Source organism: Opisthorchis viverrini (assembly GCF_000715545.1).
Source record: "Opisthorchis viverrini unplaced genomic scaffold opera_v5_185, whole genome shotgun sequence".
NCBI lineage: Eukaryota > Metazoa > Platyhelminthes > Trematoda > Opisthorchiida > Opisthorchiidae > Opisthorchis > Opisthorchis viverrini.
The window spans coordinates 813208-826450 of NW_008751843.1; the positions used below are offsets into that span (position 1 = coordinate 813208).

At 42.3% G+C, this 13243-nt stretch overlaps 1 protein-coding gene across 1 annotated transcript in view; it reads left to right on the forward strand.

Annotated features, from left to right (window-relative positions):
- Nucleotides 1-9596: 9596 nt before the first annotated feature.
- The window catches only part of T265_07800 (hypothetical protein), a gene marked incomplete at both ends in the record, with an annotated part of 57454 nt that continues 53807 nt past the window's right edge, over nucleotides 9597-13243 (forward strand). The window contains one exon of the mRNA XM_009173420.1: nucleotides 9597-10223. Within this exon, the coding sequence (XP_009171684.1) occupies nucleotides 10073-10223 (151 nt within the window). The remainder of the gene's footprint in view (nucleotides 10224-13243) is intronic.

Here is a 13243-nt window from a genome sequence, read left to right on the forward strand (position 1 = left end):
GGGAAATTCCAAGTGCACAAATACATGGAGTTGACACTCCTCAGCTCGAGAAATCAGACTGTTTGACGTGAAAAAAGAGGTTACTGGTGAGCACAAAAGCTTTCTAAGTAATGCGTTCTGTCAATCAGTTACGACTTTCAGTTGGTTGGTGAAAGCAGACCATCAAGTTTGAAGACACCTCGGTTATACTTTGAATATGTAGAAACTTTTCCGAAAGGATGAAGTAAACCGCCATTTCCAAGTCAGTTGGATGGTTCATGCTGTGTAAAATAACTGCGTTGGGTGCGAGAAACCCACGTATATGCGTGAACGAGTAGACAGGTGTGACATTCGCCCAGAAACAGACGGATGTGAAGATCAACATAATGTCAAAGCGCTGCCTTGAGGACCGATTCATATGGGGTTTGATGTAAAATTTTTATGGATGCCTAAAAAATAGAATCCGTCTACAATTGTAACTACAAGCGATGAGTTCTGTTTCGCCTGTTTGTCTACACCCCAACGAAAATATTGGATAAATCTTTGGAAATCATATGAGGCTAAATGTGTAATCAGGCTGTTAAATTTATAGCAATCAAAATTCGCAACAGTACCGTCACCAGCTCTGATCCTGGTAAGTTGCAGAAGCGAATTTTAAACGAAGAATTTCTGAAGAATGTTTTCAGTCTGGAATGAAACGTTGCGCAATAGCACCCAGCCTAAGCTCCCTCAGTTTACTTCTGGCTTGCTTATCAGTTTGAATGATACATGATGCATGTGGAATTTGTTGGGATCGGGCAATTTATCCCCTCCTCTGATGCGTTTTTTAGCATTCACAACCGGTACGTTGGTGTTCCGTCTTATTTCTCCCCGTTCTTACTAAGACGTCACTCGCTCTTTTGCTGCCGAGCGTTATGGTTTGCTCACGGATAAGTTGGCATCGGCTCGCCCGTAATAGCACAATACCATAAACTTTGTCAGCGACCTCTCTAGGCAAACTGAAGGGTACTAATTCGAGAATCGGCCTTTATTCTCTTTACTACTTTCCGTTTTGCCACTTCTTGACGAAACTGATCTACAAATGACTTTATTCCAAGTTTTATTTTCCGGCTTTGGAATTTGGACCTACTCCCCAACTCAGTCAAAAAGCAAGCACAACCCGCACTCAATCGGCTAGTCCGGATGTATGTCCCACTCTTCCCGTCAATGTATACCTGGAGGGCGATACTTCTGGACTTAAGTAGACTCCAAACAGAAACCCTTTAACTGCGGAAGCCCAATAACTAAACAACGATAGTTTTGCATCTTGCTCAAAATAATAGTTTATATTCGCACTCATTGGTGAAATCCACAGGATTTTCGGATGTCTTTCCACCCTTGGCAACCTAAAAACTGTTATTGATCTCCCGACAAATCCCTCATGTGATAATATTTCCTCATTCCAAGGAGATCCACCTTTGTTGCACCCTCTTATTCATTTCGATGATCCCTCTCAAGTACCCATCGTGTGATGAAGGAAGCCGGTCAGGATAATAGACCAAAGGCTTCTCTTGGGAGAGTACTACTAAGCGAAGCCCAGCTCGCCTGCTCATAACGATTAGTTAGGTGAGACGAAGGGACAATACAGAAGAAGTTTTGCAGTGGGCCCGAACCATCCCAGGCTTAATCTACATTCTGTCACTGCAGTAGACAAAAGCATAATAACCCGCTTACAACGCTGAAAGCAGCAACAAAAGGAAACGTGACTAGTACCCAGTCATTTAACTGTAACTTTGGGCATTTTACCAAAAGAACTGCTGAAGTATTTCATCCCTCGTAGGCTTTAAGAGCAATCTATCCTACAAAAGGCCCGGTGTTCACGTTATCCGCTTCACTGATGGACTGATATGAGGACGAGGCGATTGCCCAATCTTTACAGTTGAAAAAACTGCAAACTACAAACGGATTTCAGCATTTTGTATTTCGGGCGATACCGGACTAACCAGTCGAAGAACCCAGACTGAAAGATGATGGTGCACACGGTGTCATGACCCCATTTGCACACCAAGCACTACATCAATTCAGCTGCCCATGAGAGTTTATGGTCCCAAAATCTTTGGTGCATCATATAGTCTGTCTAAACACTGATAGGAGAAGCGGGTGGACGTGACCGAATACGTCATGCACACAGGTCGAAAGCCACCGTTTCAAAGAGAGAGAGCGTTCAGCTGTAGCACCCCTCCTGTGCCTAGCTGTCATGCCACCCGAAGGAAGCACGAGGGCTGGGATACTGCCAGGTTGCCCAAGCCTAGACAGGGGAAGTCGAGTGGCGGAGGTCGGATTCGAACCACAGACCTAGCACTAAGTCCCTCCCCCATCCACCTTTATTCTTTTCTTTGCAATAAGGCTTTCAAATAAGTCATGGTTGTACGGCAGTGAAGCATCGGTGTTGAACACTGATGTCATGCTGTTGATGATGATGATGGTGATGATGACGCGTAGTGTGTCTCATCTTTGCTGTCTGTATTGAGTGTGTTCGGTGTTGGGGTCATGCAGCTGTTATAACGCAGTTAAACTGGATGAGAGAACAGCATACCAACCCAACACTTTGCCTCAGACTACCTCGTTAACGCGCTCGAAAGCTATTGGGACAGTCATCAATGCTGGATTAATTATTCTCATCACCAGCCTAACTTGCGAAGGGCGCTCAACGGCAAGATATGAACTTCCGTTTTGGCTGTCATGACTGTTTGGCTGATTAGTGCATTCGTACAAGACAAATTCAACGTATTCAATATCACCGTTGTGTACAGCACAGTTCTCTCATAATTAAAGGCTATCTGTGGATAGTGATGAGAATGCGTACGACTGTGAGCTGGTTGACTAAAATGATTGACTTGCATGACTAAAATGTGTGTTTGTGGCATACACCAAGGCGAATGGAAGTGTGTCTGTTTTGGTGGATATCCCGAACAGGATTTGCGAGGTGAAACTTGGAGTGGATGCAAAGGTCTATCCAATACCGTGGGAGATAACTGTATTAACAAGTGTTAGCAGATAATATCTCGAATCCTAGCAGGTATAAAACATTTACACGGCTATTAATGGCACAAAAGGATTAGACGACACATCGTAACCGTCGCACTCTTTCGCCATTGCCGTATGCTGAGTTCGTTAATTCAGCAAATTGCAAGGTAGTTGGACACACCTTCCTTTTCAAAGAAACCCAGGGTACTAACATGGATTCACGGAGCAAACGGTGCAACAAGATGGAATTGCGAAGTTGCGGGTATGGCATCAGGCGGCGCGTGCTCGAATCGTACCAGAGTATAAATTACACATAATAAATGTACCATTTTCATCAGTCTGCTGAAGTACGTGATCGCGTTTTCTACAACATGCGAATGCCACACTGATCCAGTTTTTGAGCTGAGGTTTGTCGCACACTCGTTTGTTGAGGTGCACTTTGAAAAAACTCCTCTGTATTTTCTAATGAATACATAACACAGTGGTCAGGGAGTTGAGTTGAGTAAACATTTGAAGGATGTATAAGCCGTATGATATATCTGCTATCTCTGCCGGGAAGGAGTTATTGGGGGCACGAAGTATGGAAAAATCAAAAGGCTCACTTATGCCCATTTGATAATTTTTTACTGGTGAGTGGCATGTTAGCTTTCGACTGATGTTCTCTCGGTGAACCAAGAAGAAGAATCTTTAGTGCGTCAAACGTTTCCCCGGCTGGTAAACTGACGAGGAGTAAACCGACACCCCTAGTTGTTGCTGTTGCAACCGATAACATTCTGAGTGCCAGCTGTTTGGGTAAACAAAACTCACATGAGACGAGCCCTCGCAGGTATCAAAGGATCCAGTACCTTATTTACCTGAATGTAGCCATTTAGAATCCGGAAGACCTTTGGATAACAGCGGTGTACAAGTGATATCCTCAACGTAGGATGAACTAAAACGAGACTTGAAACTTGAATCATTTGATAGTAGTTGATTTTGGTTAGGCTGGGACCTCGTTTCGTTTTTATCACTTTGTCACCACTTAATCAACTAATGTCACCAGAACATTTATTCACCCTCAAATTCGTTATAACAAAAGCTGACGAATCTTGGATCGCTTTTGACTGCACGGATTAAAGAAAGAAAGAACTGCATCACACTTTGCCCCTGAATTGATCCACATGATATGATTGAATCTTTTGGCTCGCAGTTAGAATCTGACCTGTGAATTTCTATTATCGGTATTTATGTTCATTTACTCCCTATTTATGTGGGGCGTCCACTGGTTGACATTTGAAATTCCACCAGTCCAAAGCAAATCGTCCTCTGCTTATGAACTTATTCGGCCATTCGTTACCGTTCTACCGATTAAAATCCACGTAATGACGTCAAAATCAATGACGAGTCTTGGAAGACGACCCACCTCAAACTACAATGTAAGCTGACTGTATAACGCTTCGTATTCAGGTGGATTCGAGCACGTATTTCCTACGCATGTTTTATCACTGCACATACAAACACTTAACGCACATTTGACCGAATTTCCTGGATTCCGTACTCGTGACTCCGAGGCAAACTGATGGACTTCATCATACAACCTGTTTTCCTATCTCTGTTATCAGTATTGATACTGACATCGCCGTCCGGATATTTCATTTAATACAGTGAGAGTTGGTGAGACTGGTTTAACGACAATAAAACAGTATGCATATAATCAATAGTGCCACCGCTAACCAAGTTGATCAGACTATTAGTTTGATTTGATTGAGTTTACACACTCATGCTCAGAATCACCGCTACACGCTTTGCACTGACGATGACGTACACTTGTTTGTTTTGTGAGTAGAAATAAGCAAGTCAAATATCAATCCTGCAGTGAGAAGTTTCTGACCTCGGCGTACGCGCAGCACATTCAGATAAAGAGGAACACCAGCTGGGTTTCAGTTAAGTTTCCTGTACCGAAGTTGTAATTCATCCTCAGGAGTTCTCTAAGAAAACTATTCGCCCTTTGTGACAGGTTAAAATTTGTCGTGGTTTAGTTCTGAAGTATGTAAGGCTATATTTATTTTTGTTTTAGAACAGAGAATATACGGAAACTAGTACTCTATTTCGATTGTGAAGCTGTGACTATCTTTGTCTAAAGTTACGCTTGGTTGCATGCCTTAAATGGCTCTTGTGCGCACAACTCTGCAATCATTACATATATACAGTGACAAATTGTTTCAAATTGTTGTCTGTAAACGTTGAATGGATAATATTTGATTGGAATTGTTACTACTTGCCACCCACCTTGACACACCATACAAAAACAACATGACATTGCTCCACACAATTTGCCGCAGTTTTGTCAATTTCCGTTTATATCCAAGGTCGTTTTTGTACGTGCACTTGTTTGAGAGATCTGGACTAATTGTTTCATGCAAATAATAAGAAAATCAGTGTTCATCAGTGTTTCTCGACGTTGTCATGCAGGGTGTTCGTCTGTCAGTTACTCCCGATGGCCTATATTCCTTTTGTTCCTCAGTTTCCACCTTCCACCATTTTGGTGGATCACAGGGAATCTTAGTCTCCCTTACAAAGTAAGATTTACGGTCTCAGTCAGTTTTTACAGTAGAATTTCATCATTTTGTTGAGAATGCTTTGTTGATAACTGTCTGATCTGTGGTTAACAAATGTGGTATTATTAAGTTGATTCAATCGTGCTTGATCTCACTGATATTTGAAGATGGTGCCTATTTGAGTCTTGAATGAGTCTTGACTCTTGGATGAAATTCCGCGTTCAGCCTCACTTTTCGTAAAGTCACAGCCACACGGTTTTGGATCTACCAAAAACATCTTCACACCATTCAGGCCAACTCACTCGAGGGAACATTTCTCATGCGCTTTACTGAATCAGATGAAATCCTGCGAACAAGGATCATAGATTTAGTTTCACTAGCTGGTTTCCTATCTCTGAAAAATATCATCATCGGAGCGCTTTGTTAGACGTAAATAGCGACTTTTAGTCCTCCAAAGTGTCCGAAAAACGGCTAGATACGGTACATATCTAAGAGACGGCATCCCAGTTTCTTTTCCCCCGGGGCTTTGCGTATAACTCTTCACAGGCTCATTCAGCATCTTCAAGAAGTTGTTAGTAAATGAGATATTCCGCGTCGGAGTACAGATGTGCACCAAGTCACAACGGTCGAGCGATACTAGTGCGTATATTTTGGAAAGTGTATCGATCTATATAGGTCCCCCTTGGGGCAGATTGATGTGTGCTGAATACGCAGAAAACCGGTGTAACAGTCGGGTATAAAGCAACTACGGATGCATGTGCCATTATTGGGCTTTCTATTAATTTTTTAGTTTTTAAGGATTTTTCATGGCAAATGCTCAGGATATTGAGATTGTGTGGATCTCTTAGCAGCGTGGGCGAGCGAAAAAGCTTTTCGACATACCGCAATATTCGTCTATCATGTTTAGTCTCAGTTACTAGTTGTGGATTTCAAAATTCTGTAAACATTATACTTGTCAATGATTTGTTTAGCGAAAACGTTCCAATTGCTCATTTGATAACTAATTCACCTGAAAAACACCTTTCTAACACTTTTTGATAATAGTGTTCTATTTCGCCAAACTAAAGCTGTTCACATCATTTGTTGTCATGGTGCTGCAACATTAAAAGCTTAGGGGAGCGGTGATCTCACGACAGCTGTGAACTAATATTAAGGGGTTAAAAAGAGTTAAATGTAACAATAAGTGCTATCAAGAAGCCAGCAAACACATTGAACTGCAGCTGCTCCGAATGTAGCAGGTGCACTTTCATATAGTTACAATGACCATCAGTTTCTTATAAATGTTTCTATTGTTAGAAACCACCGTCACAGTTAATATTCAAAACTTTTGCTCATTGAGAAAGGAAACATGGCTTGGAGAAGCAATTCTCACTTTGGAACAACAGAGCAGTTCAACTGGAGGGGATTTATCCATTCGATAAACATTTTGTCGAAAAAACTAGACCTCGCAAATGAAGAGGTGAAGATCAGCGTGGAAAAAAAGCATATAAATTACATCAACAAAACTTGGCTAACGTCAAGTGTGGAACACAAAGACAAACTGATCCCTGAGCTGCACAGGTTTTTCACCAGCCGCAAGAGTATTCAGGTAACTTATGTGTTCTTAAGATCTCAATCGCACTGGCTAGCTTATGTGTTCTGAACAGAGACAACTGGAGGCCATAACAGAGTTTGAGCAGAGCGTTTTGTCAACAGAGGCTGAAAGATAGTTGGTCTTATATCCAAGGTGAAACCCATCATTTAAATGGGTCCCGTGACCTAACTCTCGAAAAACGATGGGTTCGATAATAATGGTGGTAGCGACCCGTGGCCCAGTGTGAAATTCGCACGAGGAATGTCGCTAACAGGCATCAACTATTGATCCAACAAGCAGACATGTGCCAAATCAATTGGAAGCCAGGTGTATATGTGCAATGTGTGGTAACGTTCAGGGTGCTTTATTTGGCACAATATTCGTTCGGCGAGCAAAGCGTCTTGGCTTCAAGTTCCGTCCGGCGGCTCCGTCTGACCTGAAGTCTTAGGTCCATTCACAGATTTCTTCAAATTCCGTCCCTCATAAACAGAAAATAAAAAGACGTGATTGCCTTGTGGCCTAGCTACACAAACAGAATATGATGACATAATCAACAGCCACGGCTACAATGGCTCACTTGTCTACCTGGTAGCTGATTGCAACTACACTTAACCCATTGCAAAGCATCCATTTCCCAGTGGTATTTCAACTTCGTGTTTAAGTTCACAAAACAAACACTAGTCGGCATATCCTGTATAGAATGTTATTTTATTGAAAAGATGCTCGTCTAAACTTCTGTGAACTAGAGTTACCACATTATTCCCGCTAAATCAACGGTGAGTAAGGAGAGCCAGGTTCTGTACAACGAGGTTACCCTGAAAGGAAGTGGTAGCAATCACACTGATGGTCGTCGAAAGGCTAAATGTTCAATCTACTAGCTTGGAGTTCACGTGCGGTTTCGTGAGGCGCGCACTGCTGATGATTTCCAGTGAGGAAGACAAAGCTGTGCGGTGTTTCTCAGTTTTTCAAGATAGACTGGCTTCACTTACAGTATGAAATCTCTATTGAATAAATGCTATTTGTCTACTGGTTTGACTCAGAAACATACATTCAAGTGTTTCGTGTCCCCAGAGGGCATGGTATAGTCCAGGACCGATTTCGAATCTCCTTACCACTGTAATGTACTACTCATAAGGTTGCTGAAAATCCGTCGACAGCCCCGACCGGTTTCGCCCTTATTGAAAATTACCTCCTGACACTACCAATCATTTATAGGCTGTTCAGAAAAAGGATCACTTTGCAAGGTGAGTCCACCGTCTATCTGAGAAGTCGTTAATCGGGAGCACGTTAACACATGACCATGTGATGTGGATTCCATGATTGTAGAAGGAGTGGCAGCATATAATCTGCGCCAATTAATCGCAGTGATTATCAGTCGTTCGTGGCTGAATGCTTAAGTGCTTATAACTTCCCTTGAGGTTTGTGGAATGATGACGATTACCACCAGCAGTCGCTGATATTTTCCTTTAATTGTGAAGGGAGATTGAATTACATCACCGCATATTAACGGAGCCATAAAGAGTACCCAAACTGGGAATAAGCAGTGAAGGATGAACTTGAGTAATGTTCGAGCTTATCGGCACCACTACCTTTGACAACTTGCATTTTTACGACCCATCAGCTTCCACCTGTGAAAGGCAGTATTTTGCAACATACGGCACATTATAATAGTGTGTCTTCCGAAACCCTATTCAGAAGAACATCCCAGAACAATCAATAGATATCCGGGTTCACTGGAACGAAAGTGATGACCGCCGATCTGTTTAGACAATCATGCACCCAACAGTCTCACGTCGCGCCCAGTGTCACAGACCAAAGAGGTGGTAGATAACCCTACAATAAACTCGCCCTGGAAAGTCATAATGCCATATTTCCATATTTCTCAGCTGCTTGTCAACCGAACTACCTTCAATCCCCGGCATTCGTTCATTTAAGACTACTCGGTTTTCCTTCACGCATCGAAAATCACTGTCAGTGTCCTGTCAGTGTCCTGTCAGTAATCAAGTAGGATTATCACGCTGAGTGCGTTTTGACCACGTGAGGCCTTTTAGGGATCAGGTCCAACACACCATTACTTATCGTTTGCTTGTAACGTGTACAAATTCTTGCCCGTACCTAATTTTATGGTCACCACCGCCAGTCAGTTGACCACGAATACGTTCAGGGACTGTGTACTGTAGTGCTAACCATGTCATTCTCATTTGCCTAAGCTATCGGCCATCTTGAAAGTGTAAGTTATACCTTTGTTCTTTGCAGTTCAGTTCGCTCGGGCGATGCAGCATAAATATCACTTCAGTTTAGCTGGAATTTCCCGCTGTTGCACTTCAATAGGTTGGGCCAGTGTGAACGTGTTTGTATGGTTGTACGCGTATCGTGTTTTCCCATTGTCAGACACCGTAGTAGAGGGCCTGTCCACCAAGCGCATGTCCTTACCTCAAATGCGCACAATATAACGTTGGGAAACCGGATGAATGACAGCTCGCCCCGCAATCACCTGGTCACTCATTTTAAAGTCAAAAGTGGGGTTGGAGGTGGGGAGCTACTTTTGAACTTCTGTTTAGGTTTCATCGCTGTGATTACGGATGCAAGCAATGTTTGGGACTCATTCACTGTTCTAATGGAGATTCGAGGATGTTTATTCAATAAATGCTGACAACAAGGCTGCAACACTGCTCCACACGGCAGATAAACAGTGTTTTCACTCTTTAGTCCATTCGGAAAATTTTGAACCAAACGATCACTCTGTCCGTTCATCCGCAACGGTGAACTAAATGGATCTGAGCGAGGTTCGGCCGTAACATGCATAGAAACGATGAACGGTATAATCGAATTTCAGCGTCTCTGGTCACATTTTACAAGTCGTGTGCCTGTTAAATATCATACACTTCGATTCAAACCAGAGAAAAAGCGAAGTTTGGAAATTGTCGGCCCGCCTGTTTTTCATCTACAATAGATCATAGGATTTGTCTTTCCCAGGATGAATCCTGATTCAGTACTTCGGATAGGTAAAGTATTTTACACACCTTACGGGGGAGAAGGTGTAGACTTTGTGGATCAATTGAATTATCAGTTCACTGGAGGCCTTCTCATCATTTTTATCGCTGTGATTGGCATTCGGCAGTATGTGGGTGAGTTTGTTTGCTTTGTGTACAATATTGAAAGGTCCAGTGTCGCCTCTCTGTCCAAACGCAACTAGTCGGTTGAGCAAAAGTAGATTCGTACCTTGTTTTCAACAGAATTCATTGTTAGCAGTGGGTTTCGTACCACTTGTAATGAGCTACTAAATAATTTGCCAATTCAAAGAACATTAAGGATTTGAATGCTACGGAAAGATTTACGTGCATTGTTGACTTTTCAATACTGCGCCAAGATGTTTCAAGTTTTTGGAAGTCACTTTTCTTTAGAAAACCCAAAGAAAAATCTTTCTGAAATAACCTCAAGAATTTGAGGGACCTTTGCAAGAGATTCTTGAAAGCATGTAAGAACTTAGCTGGCATAAGAAATTTCTAGAAATATTAGATTTATGGATGGCCGGGACCATTTTGCTACAAATTGTCAGGCCGGTACGAGGCGAATTGCAAGGTTTTATTAATAGTGACTGATGCAAGGAGGTATTTGCTGTAGATGCATAATTTAAATTACATGAGTCAGCACTAAGAACTAGAAACTGTAAATGGTACTCTTTGTGAAATTTGCATGAGGACACTAGTCAAAGCAAACCGCTAAAATATGTGACGGTTCACATGGTTCACCGTTCTGGTTTATCAGGAAGCTTTTCTCTCCATCACCAGCCTTGGGTTACCCTTTACAGCGACAGCGAGGCAGAAGAGTATGAATACTACTCTATAGTTAGAATAACTTTGCAATACAGTAGTAATTTTCCTAATTTCTACTAGCTACCGGATTTTCATTTGAGTAGTTTTAATAAACATTTGGAGATATCAGATAGATCCTCATAACCCAACTCGGCCCTCATGTAAGATTATTCTGGACCGAGGTTTCTTTAGGAGTTGACCGACGGAAATGCGCTGCCAGTATGTGTGCTGTTTGGGATTAGGACGAACTTATTGGCTACCAATAAGTCTACCTGGACAACATGCAAAGAGTATTGGCAATCCACTGAAAACTTTTCATAAAATGACTGCATCATTTCGGAAACGCCGGCATACAATAAACGGTTGAAAGGTTGGGTTTAAACTGTAAACAGGGCAAACATATCCGTTCTTCGAACATAATGCCACCTAAATCACTGTTTGTCAGTGTTCAATAACAAGCAGAAAACTGATGGTGTTTAGCTTGTTTGAGACATTTATTTACCACATGATCCGATATCACCAGTGCGGCAATTCACATACAGCACAATCGAGCTATCTGCTACATAAACTAGGAAGCCAACTTTCTTTTCGGCGTGCTAGCTTTCTTGAGATTTATTCGCGGTATTATGGAGAACTAACAACAACGGTGCAAACGTGTGTAAAAACTACTCATGCGGATGACCGGATTTTGTTGTGTTTTCGTGTTGGTAAAAAGTCGGTCTAACTTTATCACTGTCTATTTACTGTCTATTACATCTGCACACAAGTTTTGGCGCATACCTGATTTGGATGGATACTCAATGTGTCTTGCCCTCATAAATTAAATCTGCCGTGGAATATCTCCATGAGATTAAATGTATCGGATAAGACGTGCCTTAAAAAGGCGGTTAGGCCTACGCAAATATTATGGAGTACTCTACGGCAAAATATATACCAGGTACCAGAAAACCGGGTATTCAGCCGCATAATCCCTTTCTAAAGTTTGCAGTTTCCAATTAGCTATCTAATAGGGGTTATCGTCGATTTACCTGACCAGCTCTCTCCCGAATGAGAAGTCACATGAGTATAGTGGTGTCTTTTTGATCGGTACATTTATGGCAGCCCCAGCATGATTAAAAAACTATATTCGGTTAACTCAAACAGGATGTCTCTTATTGAAGTGTTCGTGTGCGTTGATTGAAAGTGGTAAAAAATGTAGAGTTGGTCCATGATCTGGATGTCAAGAAACGTCCGCTAACTTCCAGGAGATGCGACATGAATTTATTACAACAGGATTTTGGTGAACTACTGGTGAATACCAGGGCGCTGAACACTATCAGCAAACCGGCTGGTGAATACCGATTGATTGCTGTTTGGATAATAAGTGTGAGTGGGACCAAGAATGTCTGAACGTGCTTGCTAGCGCAATACGTTCTAGCGACGGGACGTTTCGTGGTTTAAAGAATATTGTTAGGGAAATATTACTAAGCAAATCTGTATGGGTTGATAAGTTTGAAACGATACAACGGTAAAGGAATCAAATGAAAGTGGGCTGGATGAATGGAGGTCAATTTGTCTGAGCCTTAAATCCCGCAACATGAAATCAATCTAATTTATTTTGCGCAGACTGCGTGATCCTGGCCAGGAAATGATTTAAGGAAGGGGGAAAGTGAAAGTAGCAACAGGTCGTCGTTGCTAACAAAACGAATGAAGTCTTCGGCCGCCTTTTTCAACCAGTGTCGAATCAAAGACAATGTTGACAGACACGTGTCATTCTGGAAAGCTTGTTGTGAACAGTTTTTGACATTCTACTGGGTTTCTTCAAGCCCTATCTCTATAGCCCAACTGTGAGCTCCAACAAGCGCAGTGGTATTGGGTGATTCCATTTATAAACTGGCCGCCAATGTCACTTTTGTCGACAATCCACATCCTGCCCCTTAAATTCATTTTGTACGGGCACTCGCCCACTGAAACCCTTTTTCGGTGAGTGCTTTGAATGCGCATTGTATCGAGCACCTGTAAGGGTGTTCAAGCAATAGGACTTTCCTGGCTGTGTGTTAATCTTTACCATGTTGTTGCGATGTGAATCCAAATGGCAAAATAAAGATAGGCAGAAGAATGAGAAGGCGCGTAGAAACCTGCCCGACTAAAGCGGATGATGGACGCGCTTTAGGGTACGAAATTAAAAACCGTAAGTTATATGGCATGCGAAGGTCACAGGTGACCTTGAGTGGTGTTCAAAAAGTAAACAAACGTGGAGATGTTCATATTCCCATGGGTGCTTCCAACTAATATTCATCCGCATGCCACTGCTAAACCGCTGGGGGGCAGTCCTGTTTACTGAATTCGGGTGG